The 12,822-nt window shown below is 36.9% G+C and overlaps 1 protein-coding gene across 3 annotated transcripts; it reads right to left on the minus strand.

Annotated features, from left to right (window-relative positions):
* Positions 1–1,694: 1,694 nt before the first annotated feature.
* Positions 1,695–12,684, minus strand: LOC131537763 (gastrula zinc finger protein XlCGF8.2DB-like). Of its 3 annotated transcripts, XM_058771398.1 has the most exons (4): positions 11,037–12,684; positions 10,820–10,901; positions 8,402–8,537; positions 1,695–3,371 (listed from the first exon to the last, which is right to left on the minus strand). In XM_058771398.1, exons 3-4 carry the CDS (start codon positions 8,484–8,486, stop codon positions 2,404–2,406), a joined length of 1,053 nt encoding a protein of 350 aa, XP_058627381.1. In that variant the 5' UTR covers positions 8,487–8,537; positions 10,820–10,901; positions 11,037–12,684; the 3' UTR covers positions 1,695–2,403. The 3 variants fall into 3 exon arrangements, with proteins under 3 accessions (XP_058627381.1, XP_058627379.1, XP_058627380.1); XM_058771396.1 differs by lacking the exon at positions 10,820–10,901; XM_058771397.1 differs by having other exon boundaries at positions 10,820–12,684.
* Positions 12,685–12,822: the final 138 nt, after the last annotated feature.

Below are 12,822 nucleotides of genomic sequence, written 5' to 3' on the forward strand. Positions count from 1 at the left end.
TTAGGCAACTCAGAGTGATGCTTGTGATGTTTTTAAATGTCATAATTATGTCTAACCACATTTATCTGCAGAACAGTGTCTTTACACTGAAAACACGGGGAACAGAATTTTCCAGAGACCTGAGGAAAGTGGTTCCCCCCTTGTATATAACCTTCTGAGTATTTATAATACAATACAGTAATGCTCGGTGATAGATGTAAGTGTCATAATTATGTCTAACCACTTCTATTTACAGAAAAGTGTCTTTACACTGAAACACAGGGGGAACAGATTTTTTTCAGAGACCTGAGGAAAGTGGTTCCCTGCCTGTATATTAACTTCTGAGGATTTATAACACAAAATACAGTGATGCTGGTGATGTTTTTAAATGTCATAATTATGTCTAACCACTTTCATTTGCAGAACAGTGTCTTTACACTAAAAACAAAGGGGGAACAGATATCTTAAAGGTTACATTAAAAGATGTTTTTTTTGTTTTGTTTGTTTTTTTAACAAAACTACAAAATTTCAAGATGTTCTAGTCTGTTCAAGATGGTCTGGTCTTTTTAATGTTAACAGTGCACAAGTTTAAACAATGGGCAATCACAATCAAAAATAAATAAATTTAAGGTCATTCCACCAGCTGGGCACTTTTCTTGATAATGGAGAGATTTTTGGAGCAAAAACCATCCAGGCAGCATCACTTGACCAACGACTCGGGAAGCCAATGGAGAAAGATAAGTGATAGACATGAATACAGATGACGACTTCCAGATAGCAGAAGATTTTGTTAAAATCATGAAGTTGTTGTATACTTCAACCCTCTGTATATCCAGTGAGAGGTCCCCCACGTGGCCAAATTCGCCCCATACTACAGCAATATTTGTCCAAAAACTATTTAGTGGAACTGTTCCAGTCTGGAGTTGGATCTGGAGACAGTACAGATACCACACTTGTATGAGTCACAAATGAACTTCTCACTTCTGCCGATATGGGTGCTTGCAGCATTTTAGTCCTGCTAGATATTAGTGCTGGTTTTGACACTATATGTCACATTATCCTCCTTGATAGGTTGCTTGTTCTGCTAGGCATCTCTGGTACTGTGTTTGAATGGTTTAAATCCTATCTAACTGATCATTTTCAGCATGTTTATTTGGGGAAAAACAAATCTGAGGCAACATTAGTTCAGCAGGGCGTCCCACAGGGGTCAGTACTTGGACCCACTTTGTTTTGCATTTATATGTTGCCGCTTGGTGACATCATTACAAAGTATGTTCTGTGGTTAACTGTTATGCTGATGACATGCAGATCTATGTCAGTACACTCCCGGACCCTAATCTCGCAATTACAGGTTGTACCTCCTGCTTGGAAGAAATAAAGGTGTGGATGCACAACAGTGAAGGTGAACATTCGTTTCGCGCTCTGTGTGAAAGCACTGTTCGTCGGCGATTTGCCTCGCTTTTTCGCATTGCACTCAGTGTGGAAAGGCCTTAAGGTTGCGACATATAAAAGGTGAAAAAACAAGGGGTCTGAATATTTTCTGAATGCACTGTAGATATGAAAATTACTCAGTGATGAGAGTAGGACTGCTAGACTGTTTAGCTATTGCAAAACCCACAGATGGAACCATCAGATGAGCCCCAATAGTAGACGTATTAAAGTCCAGCCTGGACAACGTGCATTCGTTCACTAAAATAACCCACTGCAATGTTCATTCTTTCATTCGTTTTATGTCCTTTTATTTATGTTTTCTTTTACATTGCCATTTCACAAAAACAAAGAGTTTATCTAATAATTTGATTCTAAGATACTAAACTTAAATCAAACATCAAAGACCTATCAATGACCTCTACACAATCAAAATTAAACAGCATCTCTAACAACCATTCAGTATTTGAAACTTGCAGAAATTTCATGCCATCACTAGTATTTTCTGGTCCCATTTAAATTGCAGAGCCTTTACGGGACTAGTTTTACACACCCTCTCACCTCTGTAATAAACAGAGACATTAGTCTCATCCGAATCAGCACTTGTAATCACAGACATCGGGTGACAAGACCTGTAACTCAAACGTTGTTTAGATTAAATTAGTCCCGTTCGAATAGGGCTAAAGAACACAAACAGAGTCTCGCGTGTGCATTACTTAGTAAACTTAATGATCACACTGCAAAGTCTCTTTCTATTAAATCTATCTGGAATCGTGAATTAACAGATCTTGATTTATCAGTCGACCGGGAGAGGGTGTGGTCTAATCTAATCTTAACTTCTAAAAACTTGGCTCATCGTCTTGTCCATTTCAAAGTCATCCATTGAGCATACAGAGACAAATTTCATTTCACAAGAAATTTGCCTTTCTCCAGACTGAATGTACAGGTGATTTTTGAAATTGCTCTACATTGTAAACCTCTTGCCACTGAGGAACACTAGAATTCCTTTCCAGAGTGAGTTAGCAGATGATGTTTCAGGTCTCTCTGATATGTGAAACTCTCGTCACACTCAAGACACATGTAAGGCTTCTCTCCAGTGTGAACCCTCATGTGAGTCTGAAAATTTCCAATAAATCTGAAGCTCTTTCCACAATGAGGGCAGGTGTAAGGCCTCTCTCCAGTGTGAACTCTGATGTGAGTCTGAAAGTTTCCTATAAATCTGAAGCTCTTTCCACACTCAGGGCAGGTGAAAGGCTTCTCTCCAGTGTGAATTCTCATGTGAACACCAAGGTTTGTATTGTTTGAGCAAGTCTTTCCACATTGAAGGCACATGTATGGTTCCTCTCCAGTGTGAGTTATCACATGATTCGTAAGGTTTTTGCTGTCTGAGAAACTCATTCCACACTGATGACACTTAAAACTGCTCTCTCTTAAGTGAACCTTCATGTGCCTTTTAAGGGTTACCTTATATCTGAAGCTCCTTCCACACTGATCACATGTAAACGGCGTCTCACCGGTGTGACTGTTCGTGTGATACTCAAGGTTTAGTTTTGTTGTAAAGCTTCTTTCACACAGTTTGCAGGTGTAAGGCTTCTCTCCAGTGTGAACTCTCATGTGCCTGTTAAAGTTTCCTTGCTGGGTGAAACCGTTTCCACACTGAGGGCACATGTAGGGCTTTTCTCCAGTATGAATGCTCATGTGGCCTTTAAGGGTTCCTTTTTTATTGAAACACTTTCCACACTGCTGGCAGGTGTAAGGCTTCTCTCCAGTGTGAATATCCATGTGGCGTTTCAGGTTTGCTTTTGTAGCGAAACACTTTTCGCACTGTTGGCAGGTGAAATTACTTTTTTGTGAGGAAGTCTTTTCAGATATTTCTTCAGTTACGATAACATGAGGTTTCTTACACTGATCTTTTTCTTTCATTTCATCTAGTACTTCACTCTCCTCTTTCAGTGGCATCAGGTCTATGGTGAAAAGAGACAAGTTAACTCCAGTTTAATGGTCACAAAGCAACAGACAACAAAATGTTTAGACATGTACAATATCAAAAAGGAGTAGGTTCTGTTTTAGGGTTAGTTCACTTCAGAGCTATCAGCATATGCGTGACCTATTGACAAAACTCCAGTGGGCGTGACAGATTGCACACAATATTATATATTATTACAATAAAGCTCTGTAATATACTTTATATACATTAGGGATGTAACGATTAACCGCAAGCCGGTTGAAAATCAATTCAAATATGTGATGATTCAAATCGGTTGATGCTAAACAAATTGCGATACAATTAGGAGTGGGAGTTTATATGAATGTGTCTGTTTCATGCAGATATTTTTTATGTATATTTTCAAAATTATACAGTCTAATTTAGATTAAAAATTGCTCATGTATGCAGCATCTTTGTTTGGATCATGATTAAAATGCAGTGATTGCCTCTAATTTTGAATGGAAAGAGCACAAATAAAGCATTATTTTGTTTATATGAAGAGATTTCTTTTATTTGTGTTATTTATTCGTTTTGGGGTTTGTTTTAAAACTTCAATTTAATTTTGTTATTTACGTTTACATTATATTTACATTTATCAGATGCTTTTATCCAAATTGACTTACAAATGAGGACAATAGAAGCAATCAAAACCAACAAAATACCAAAAATATGCAAGGTGCCATATTAGTATATTATAGTTATATTTCAATTTCACAAAGAACCGTGCAGCATTTTGTCCAAGCAATAATATAAGGACACATTTCATTTATAATTTGTCTAAAATCTCATTTTGTAAAAAAAAAAAAAAAAGAAAATTGCGAATCGAATCGAGAAATCAAAACCGTGAAAGGAATCGAATCGTGAGTGGTGAATCGTTACATCTCTAATATACATACATATATATATATAGTTGTATGATGTTAATTATAAAGCACTAATATAAGTCATAATAATATAATAAATATAATAACCATTTTAGAATAATATATAATGTAATATATTATTCTAATATGGTTATTATATTTATTTTTTGGCATAAATAATAGTTATCGGTAACACTTTACAATAAGGTTCATTAGTTAGCAACATTAGTTAACATGAACTAAGAATGAACAATATTTCTACAGCATTTATTAATCTTAGTTAATGTTCATTTCAGCATTTACTAATGCATTATTAAAATCACAAGTTGTGTTTGTTAACATTAGTTAATGCACTGTGAACTAACATGAATAAACAAATTAACAACTGTATTTCCATTAATTAAGGTTAACAAAGATTAATAGTGTAATAAATGCATTGCTCATGGTTTGTTCATGTTAGTTAATACATTAACTAATGTTAACAAATGACACCTTATTGTAAGGTGTTACCTAGTTATCAGTATAAATTAGAAAACACTATTATAACAAGGTAATGTTTAATTTATTATATTACATTTATTTCATTTTATATTCTCACACATCATAGATCGGCATTTTCTAAACTGTATTTCTGTAATAAAAATACATCTGATATGACTTATTATATAATTAACATCAAACAAACAATATAATTCTCAAGGATTAAAGATTAAATGAAACAAAAAGAAAAATGATTGCACAACCACCAGTTAGATGGCGATATGCACCAAGTATGCAAATGGCCTTTGAACATAAGAAGAAGAAACAGCATGGCGCACTTTTTCTTAGCGTCCGTTTCCATAGTGACTCGCCGATTCATCTCTCTGTTGAGAATGTCTTGCGTGTTAACCAGGAATATACTCTGGGTTGAATGAACTTACTCCCGGACGCGTTTTTGGAACCACATACCTCAAGTAAGCAAGGTTTGGGTTGATCACAGATGGAAACTGGAGTCTGCAACTTGGACTCGAGTCACACTTAAGTCACATAAATAAAGACTTGGGACTTGACTTGGACTCGTGAACAGCTGACTCGAGACTTGACTTGTACTCGTGAGACTCGTAAAAAACGCAAGTCATTTGGTATGGGAGTTTATATGAATGTATCTCTGAGGGAAACTGGCTGTCTTAAAAAAAAGTTTAGATGGTATTTTCTTTTCATCTTGCCTCTGTATAATGCATATTAAAGTAGTGTTCATAACCGCAGCGCTGCTTTGTTTACAGCAGCAACCAAGGAAACGATGTTTAATTGATGTTCAAGCGCCACCTGCTGGCAGAGAGTGAATATGCATTAATTCAGCCCGTCTGCTGTTTTGTTTCGTACTGATGTTTTATGTAGAATAGTTTCACAAAACTAAAGTCAGACCATTTTGTTTTTGCTTCAAATTTCAAAATTATACAATCCAATTTAGATTAAAAACTGCTCATGCTGCATGTATGTAGCCTCTTTGTTTGGATTGTGTTGTGTTTAAAATACAGCGGTTGCCTCTAATTTTAAATTGAAAAAGAGCACAGACAAAGCCTTAGTTTGTTTATATGAGATTTATTTCATTTGTGTAATTCATTTGATTAATTGGGGTTTGTTTTAAAATTTAGTTTTGTTGTTTGACATTTCAATTTTACAAAGAAATGTGCAGCATTTTATCTGATAATTAATAAATGGTCACCTTTTCATTTCTAATTTGTCTTTAATAAAATTTAAGTTTTTTTTTTGTTGTTGTTGACAAAATCATATCGTGAAATCAGTATTTCAAAACGGATTTAGCCTCAATTACTAGCTGAAAGAACTGTTGCTAATAAATAGAACAAAGACTTGAGACGTGACTTGGACTTGACCTCAAAGACTTGAGACTTGACTTAAGGTGCGTTCACACCAGACGCGAATGAAGCGTTAAGCGCGAGTGATTTACATGTTAAGTCAATGCAAAGACGCGAATAGACATCCTGCGGCGCGAATTGAGCGTTTCGGGCGAGTTGAAAAATCTGAACTTTGGCGAAAATTCGCGCCGCGTTAACCAATCAGGAGCTTGCTCTAGTAGTGACGTGATTACGACGTAGCGAGCGGAGGGAATCCCAAACAACAATGGAGGACAAAATAATCATCGCTGTTTGTGGACACCCAGAGCTGTATGATAGCCTACATTTTCGTACTTTTACAGAAACAGGAATAAAAAGGATTTTGCTTGGAAGCAAGTGAGTGAGGAGGTCGGACAATCTGGTAAGTTGTAAAAAACGCTCTTTATACAATTTGAGCTATATATATATATATATATATATATATATATATATACACACATATTGAGACTACAAGCTAGCTAAATTGAGCTTATTCGCCGTATTTTATCCATGTCAGCCATTTCGCAACGAGACAGGAGCCGTCGCCTGGCAGAAGCCCCTCCCATGACGCCGAATTCGCCTGTCGTGAAGTGAATGTCACGCGAATGAAGCGAGTAAACTCAAAATGTTCAAGCGTCCAACTACGCGCGAATAGCACGATTTATTCGCGCAAGTCGCGTCTGAATGTGTGTTAGACTTGACCTTGACTTGACTTGGACCTCAGAGACTTGTGAACATGTCTGGGGTTAATTAACCGAGAGTTCAGGGTTTAGCAGATGGTAAGTTAACCTTGCTTTCTGGAATACATCCCTGATTGTTGTGCTGAGAGCACTTAGTTCTTTGATAATAACATTTCCATCATTTATAGAACAGCCTTCGGTTTCACTTTATTTTGATGGTCCCTTTAACACATTTTATTGACTATAAGTAATGTTGCACCTACATTTCTACTGACTCTCATTAGAGTGTTAGTAGTGTATTAGTTGACTGGTAGGGTTATGGTTAGATTAAGTTGACACGTTCTTGCAAAGCTACTTATAGTCAGTAGAATATCTGTTGGGAGAACAACACAATAAGGAGTTAGTAGATATGAAGCAGACAGTCTACTAATACTCTTAAGAGAGTTTGTTGACATGTAGTTGCAACATTACTTGGTGTCAACAGAATGTTCAAAAGGGACCATCAAAATAAAGTGTTACCCAGACTTCTTTCACATTAGAAATGTTGTCAACAAATAAACTCTAGATTATTTTAAATGTAATGGCTAGAGCACCTACTAGACACTTCACCAGCACAACTTTCAATCAAGTGTTTGATTAAATCATGGGGAAGACTTCTGATCTGACAGTTGTCCAGAAGACAATAGGCTAGTTTGAGATGAGCAAAATCTGCGCAGAACCGATCACCGGTGATCACCGCGAGATGCATGCCGGTTAGAAAAGTGTCGGAGTTACGTCCGCCTTGCTCTGATGTCATGCTGACGTGTGCCAAAAAACTCTCGCGCCGGCGAGGCAGCTGTGTCGGATTGAGCAGTCGCGCGCAAGTTGCTCTCCACCGACTGCTCTGATCAAAAGCATGATGGGAAACGACTGACTGACGACACAGCTTAATGCTCATTGGTTCAGACAACCGTGATGCTGCATTCTCTTCTAAAATGTTTTATTTTTTTTATCTGATTTCATGCGATTATGTATCTAAATTATGCATGAATATTAACAAACACGACAGTGCGATCTTTGTGTGAGATATGTGATTGTTGCCATATTTCCAAAAATCTAAAATACACGTTTGTGTTAAAGTAGAAATGGATGATAAATACGCATTTCGTATGGAATTAAATAGCAAGCACTTTGAGTGTCTTGTTCATCATATTTATATTCATATAAAAGCAACAGAACTGAAATTATATCATGTTTATCAGCAGCACAGCATATGAGTGAGAATAACACGATATCCGCCTTTGATCTCGTAGGTATCTGTTCCACTTCGAGAGGGCAGAACTGTCCGTCTTGACTGCGTTTATTTCACTCCTCCCCTCTCTGCAGCCACCTGCTCTCGCCTACATTTCAGGCGAAGCGAGGTGCGGCGCATCTCAAACAGGCCTAATCATTGACACCCTTCACAAGGAGGGTAAGCCACAAACATTCATTGCCAAAGAAGCTGGCTGTTCACAGAGTGCTGATAATTTTCAATAACCATTAATTTCTGTAGAATGAAACATTTTAATAATGATCAAATGAGTGCGTTCAGCTTTGAGAATAAAAACCAACCTGTTTGTTCCTCGGTATCTTCTTGTTTCACGCCGATTGCATCTTCAATCTTAATGTCTTCACTCTCCTCTTTAATAGATGCCATCTTTACATCACATGGATCTCAGTAGCTTTACTTTCTGTGTGTTTGGACACTCTGTCATGATTAAGATGACAATAATTAATAGAAAGAAAAATAAATCCAAACTAAAGCCTCGTTCAGACTGTCAGCCCAAATCCGATTTTTGTGCAAATCCGATTGAAATCCGATCATATTTAAATAGTCTGACTAGCAACGAACTACATGAAATCCGATTTGTGCAAATCCTTTTCGAGCTACATTCGTATGTGGTTTGAAATGCTATTCAAATCGCATTTCTGGAATCTAGCGTTTTCACATCCTCATTTGGTTTGGTTCAAAATAAGTCTGGCTTATTTGGTAAACTTGTTTTATGAAACAGGCCCCTGTGTTGCAAACTGTATTGCTGTTATTGTTGTTTTTAGCGTAGGCATAACAACGCAACGACATTGCCATAGAAACCAAAGCACATTCCGTAAAATGAGAGAGCACTTCTATGGCCTGTAGCACAACGAGTTTCAGAGTAGGTTTAGAGTTGACAAAACCAATCCAACCTGGTTTAGATCTGGGGCCTGTTTCATAAAACAAGTTTACCAAATAAGCCAGGTTTATTTCACTTAGTCTGACTTATTTTGAACCAAATCAACTGACAATAAGTCAGACTAACTGAAATAAGCCTGGCTTATTTGGTAAACTTGTTTTATGTAACAGCCCCCAGGTTCAGTGGGCTCACAAAGCTTGATACATATAAACGTTCTCTGTCAACTTGGGGTTTGAACCAGAGTTTGTGATTAACTCTGGAGCACGTGCACCTCAAAGTGTGACACCTGCAGCAAACAGCCAATCACACGGAGCGTGGAGAGCGTCAGTTTGATTCACTTCTCACGAGAGTCGGCACAATTCACTTCTCTGCTGAAGATTAAGAGATGTCGTTATTGAAAATATAATTAATTTAAATGCATTTACAAGGCAGGAATAAACACCGATGCTTCAGCAAACGTTTGAGAAGGCAGCAGAAAGAATATCTGACAATGCAAAAGAATCAGCTGAATTTAATGCTGCCTTCACATGCTATCGGAAATTTCCTATTTCCCACTTATGAAGTCGTGATTACGAGCTTGTCGTATTCAAGTGCTTTAATGTCGGAAAGAATAAAATGTAGCATCCCATTGGTTGACAATCATATAAATATTCACCGCGCTATACATTCAGTTCGCTGACAATTCTGGAATTTTGGCCAAATACATGCTTATTTCACTGCTAATAAAACATACAACATGCTTCGCATGATCGTTCATATCTAGCCTATAAATACACTACTTTAGCGACAAGACAAAGGGATGTAGTTGTTGTGAGAACAGCAATGGTTGTTCCCTCCACCATGTTCAAAGTTTATGACCCGCACAACTCGGAAACTCGGGTATCAAAATTATTTCCAAATCTCCCAGTAGTAAATACGACTTGAGAGGCCGTTCACATCCAATTTCCGATTAGGAAACTCGTATTTACGATAATTCCGATAGCACGTGAAGGCAGCATAAGTGTTTGTAGTTTCACACAGTTTCACTCGAAGAAAATACATAAAGCTTTTAAAATAACTAAACGTTATTGAAACTTATTTATAGGCAATGTATATATTTAAATTAATTCAAATGCAAATTTTATATTAACTGCCAGTTCATATTATATTTTTAAATATATTATGATATTAATATAATAAAATAATTAGCAGCAAAAGGCAATTTTGTCTCTGAAATTCTTTGACTGTAAACTGCTTTAATTTGGAGCGAGAGATAAAGGGGAGTGGCTTCATTGCATCAGATATATGTCACTTTGCTCACAGCTGATTGGTTAGGTTTGGGTTCACGATCTCTAACCCAGAATAAAACCTGCTCCGGAGCAGTTACCATGGTGATGAAACCAACCCATGTTTTTGAGGGAGTTTGCTCAAACTAAACGCGAACTTACCTGGGTAAAAACTGAAAGCGGCTTCGTGCTACAGGCCACACAAATCGGATATGAACAGTTGCAATACACTGTGTGGACACAGTCTGTCATTCAAATCAGATTTCATCCGGATAAGCACAAAATCGGATTTGGGCTGACAGTCTGAACGAGGCTAAAATCTCTGGTGCGTCTCAATCAGCTCCAGGTTCAATAGTCTGCACAGGTGTGGTTTACAAGGCATTTATTCATAGAATAAAAACATCTGCAGCTGGTTTGTTAAAGTTGTCATTACATGTGTTTCGAGCAGCAGAGGTCGTCAGTGTGCGGCGAATGAAACACTGAATCATTTTGCGGTGCATTTGGTTCAATTCACTGGAAGTTTCCAAAAGCTCAGTTTCTCCATCTCTACTCACCAGAGACTCGACTCGTGTTTACTATCAACTCATTCACCAAATGAGACGCGTCTGTGGATGGGCTTTAATCACATAAGTACGGCTGAAACATGTCAGATAAAGCGTCGCGATGTTACATGCAATAATAATTAAGCTATTTTACATCACTTCTTAAAAACAATAATAGCCCGTACGGGTTGCATTGATTTAAACACTTTAAATGCTTAAAAGCACAAACCTGTCTTCAGCCGAATCACAACAGATGCAGCAGCCGTATGACGTCACAGCGACACGCCAAAATAAAAGTCCCGCAGTGCATTGAAATGTCCATAGAATAAAACACACATTCTGTGTTGACAAAATGAAAAGCATATATGAAAATAATAGGCAGTTTCTGTCTCACTTTTCAATTGTTTAATAATTGTTCAATAACTGGTGTTTGAGATAAACAAAAAAGTGCAACAGTACTGAAGTAACCAATATAACACATTACAAGAATGTAAGTAAACTTGTAAATCATAGTGTTTTTTACAACACTAACATCAATCAGTACTGTTATTTCAATGTATGTTACATCTTATACATGGATGCACAGACCTGCTGCAAAAAAGAAAAAGCCTTTAAACTCTGCTGTTAAGACAGTAATCTTGTTGTATGTAATATTATATCCCTAACTACAAATAATCATGATCCAACAATTGTTTTTAAAAATCCTTGTGTCGTGAACAGATCCAGGATAACCAATTAAACCATTTATGGAACGCCCTGTATCATCAAATATAGCCTGCATTTGGATTGAATGAAACGGTTTGTAATTAAAATAGTCTTCCTTGTGTGTATTTGGTGGTTTTATCCAAATTTTGCACCCATCAATGGCACCTTTACTGAAGGCATCATGCTGTGCCAAACGCGCAAAGCCTTTACCCTCCCTCACTGTTTTTTTAATTGAGCAGTGATCTTGTGGACATGAAAACAGACTGTTGACTTAGGCATGCAGAACCTCCAAGGTCCGTCCCCAACCATGGTCCCCCGTTTGCATTAGCTGGATCAAATTGCTCATTGATGTCAGAAAAAGATGGAAATTCGAATGTCAGCATGTTCATCTAGATAGAGCTGAATAAGATGTTTTGCATATTTTGGTGCTGTTACCTAAATTCACAAGACACACTTATTAATTATTAATTAACTGTCATTGTGATTTGCTTTTTTCAAATAATTAAGTTTTTGTCTAAGAATAATAAAATGAAATAAATAAAAATTAACAAATTTAAATATAATATACATTTAAATCCTTCAGTTATTAAATCTTCCGTTTATTGTTCTCAGATGGACAAAAACCTAAACCGCGCTTCCCAGAAAATATATTAATCATATTTTATATATATATATATATACACATACATGCATATATATATACACACACACACATTCATGCTGTTAGACATCCTGAAGTTTGCCTTGTCAGAGTTTTTCAGTATAGAGAATGGGAATGTGTCGTCACAGCGGCACTGCATTCTGGGAATTCAGGACACAGGAGCTACAGCAGAGACTGGATAGTAGCGAATGTTGACATTTTATTATTATTATACGTTTATAATATTCTACTTAAAGGGATAGTTCACCCAAAAATGAAAATTCTGTAATTACTCACCCTCATGTCATTCTAAACCTGTAAGACCTACAAGTTATGCCTTTTATTGTGGCCAGCCTAAGGCACACCTGTGCAATAATCATGCTGTCTAATCAGCATCTTGATATGCCACACCTGTGAGGTGGATGGAGTATCTCGGCAAAGGAGAAGTGCTCACTAACAAAGATTTAGACAGATTTGTGAACAATATTTGAGAAAAATAGGTCTTTTGTGTACATAGAAAAAGCCTTAGATCTTTGAGTTCAGCTCATGAAAAATAGGGGCAAAAGCAAAAGTGTTGCGTCTATAATTTTGTTCGGTGTGTGTATATATACATATATATATATATATAAAGGAAATATATCGGCTATCGGCCACGAGTTGAAAAATATTG

The sequence above is a fragment of the Onychostoma macrolepis genome, chromosome 03, assembly GCF_012432095.1.
Source record: "Onychostoma macrolepis isolate SWU-2019 chromosome 03, ASM1243209v1, whole genome shotgun sequence".
Taxonomy (NCBI): Eukaryota; Metazoa; Chordata; class Actinopteri; order Cypriniformes; family Cyprinidae; genus Onychostoma; species Onychostoma macrolepis.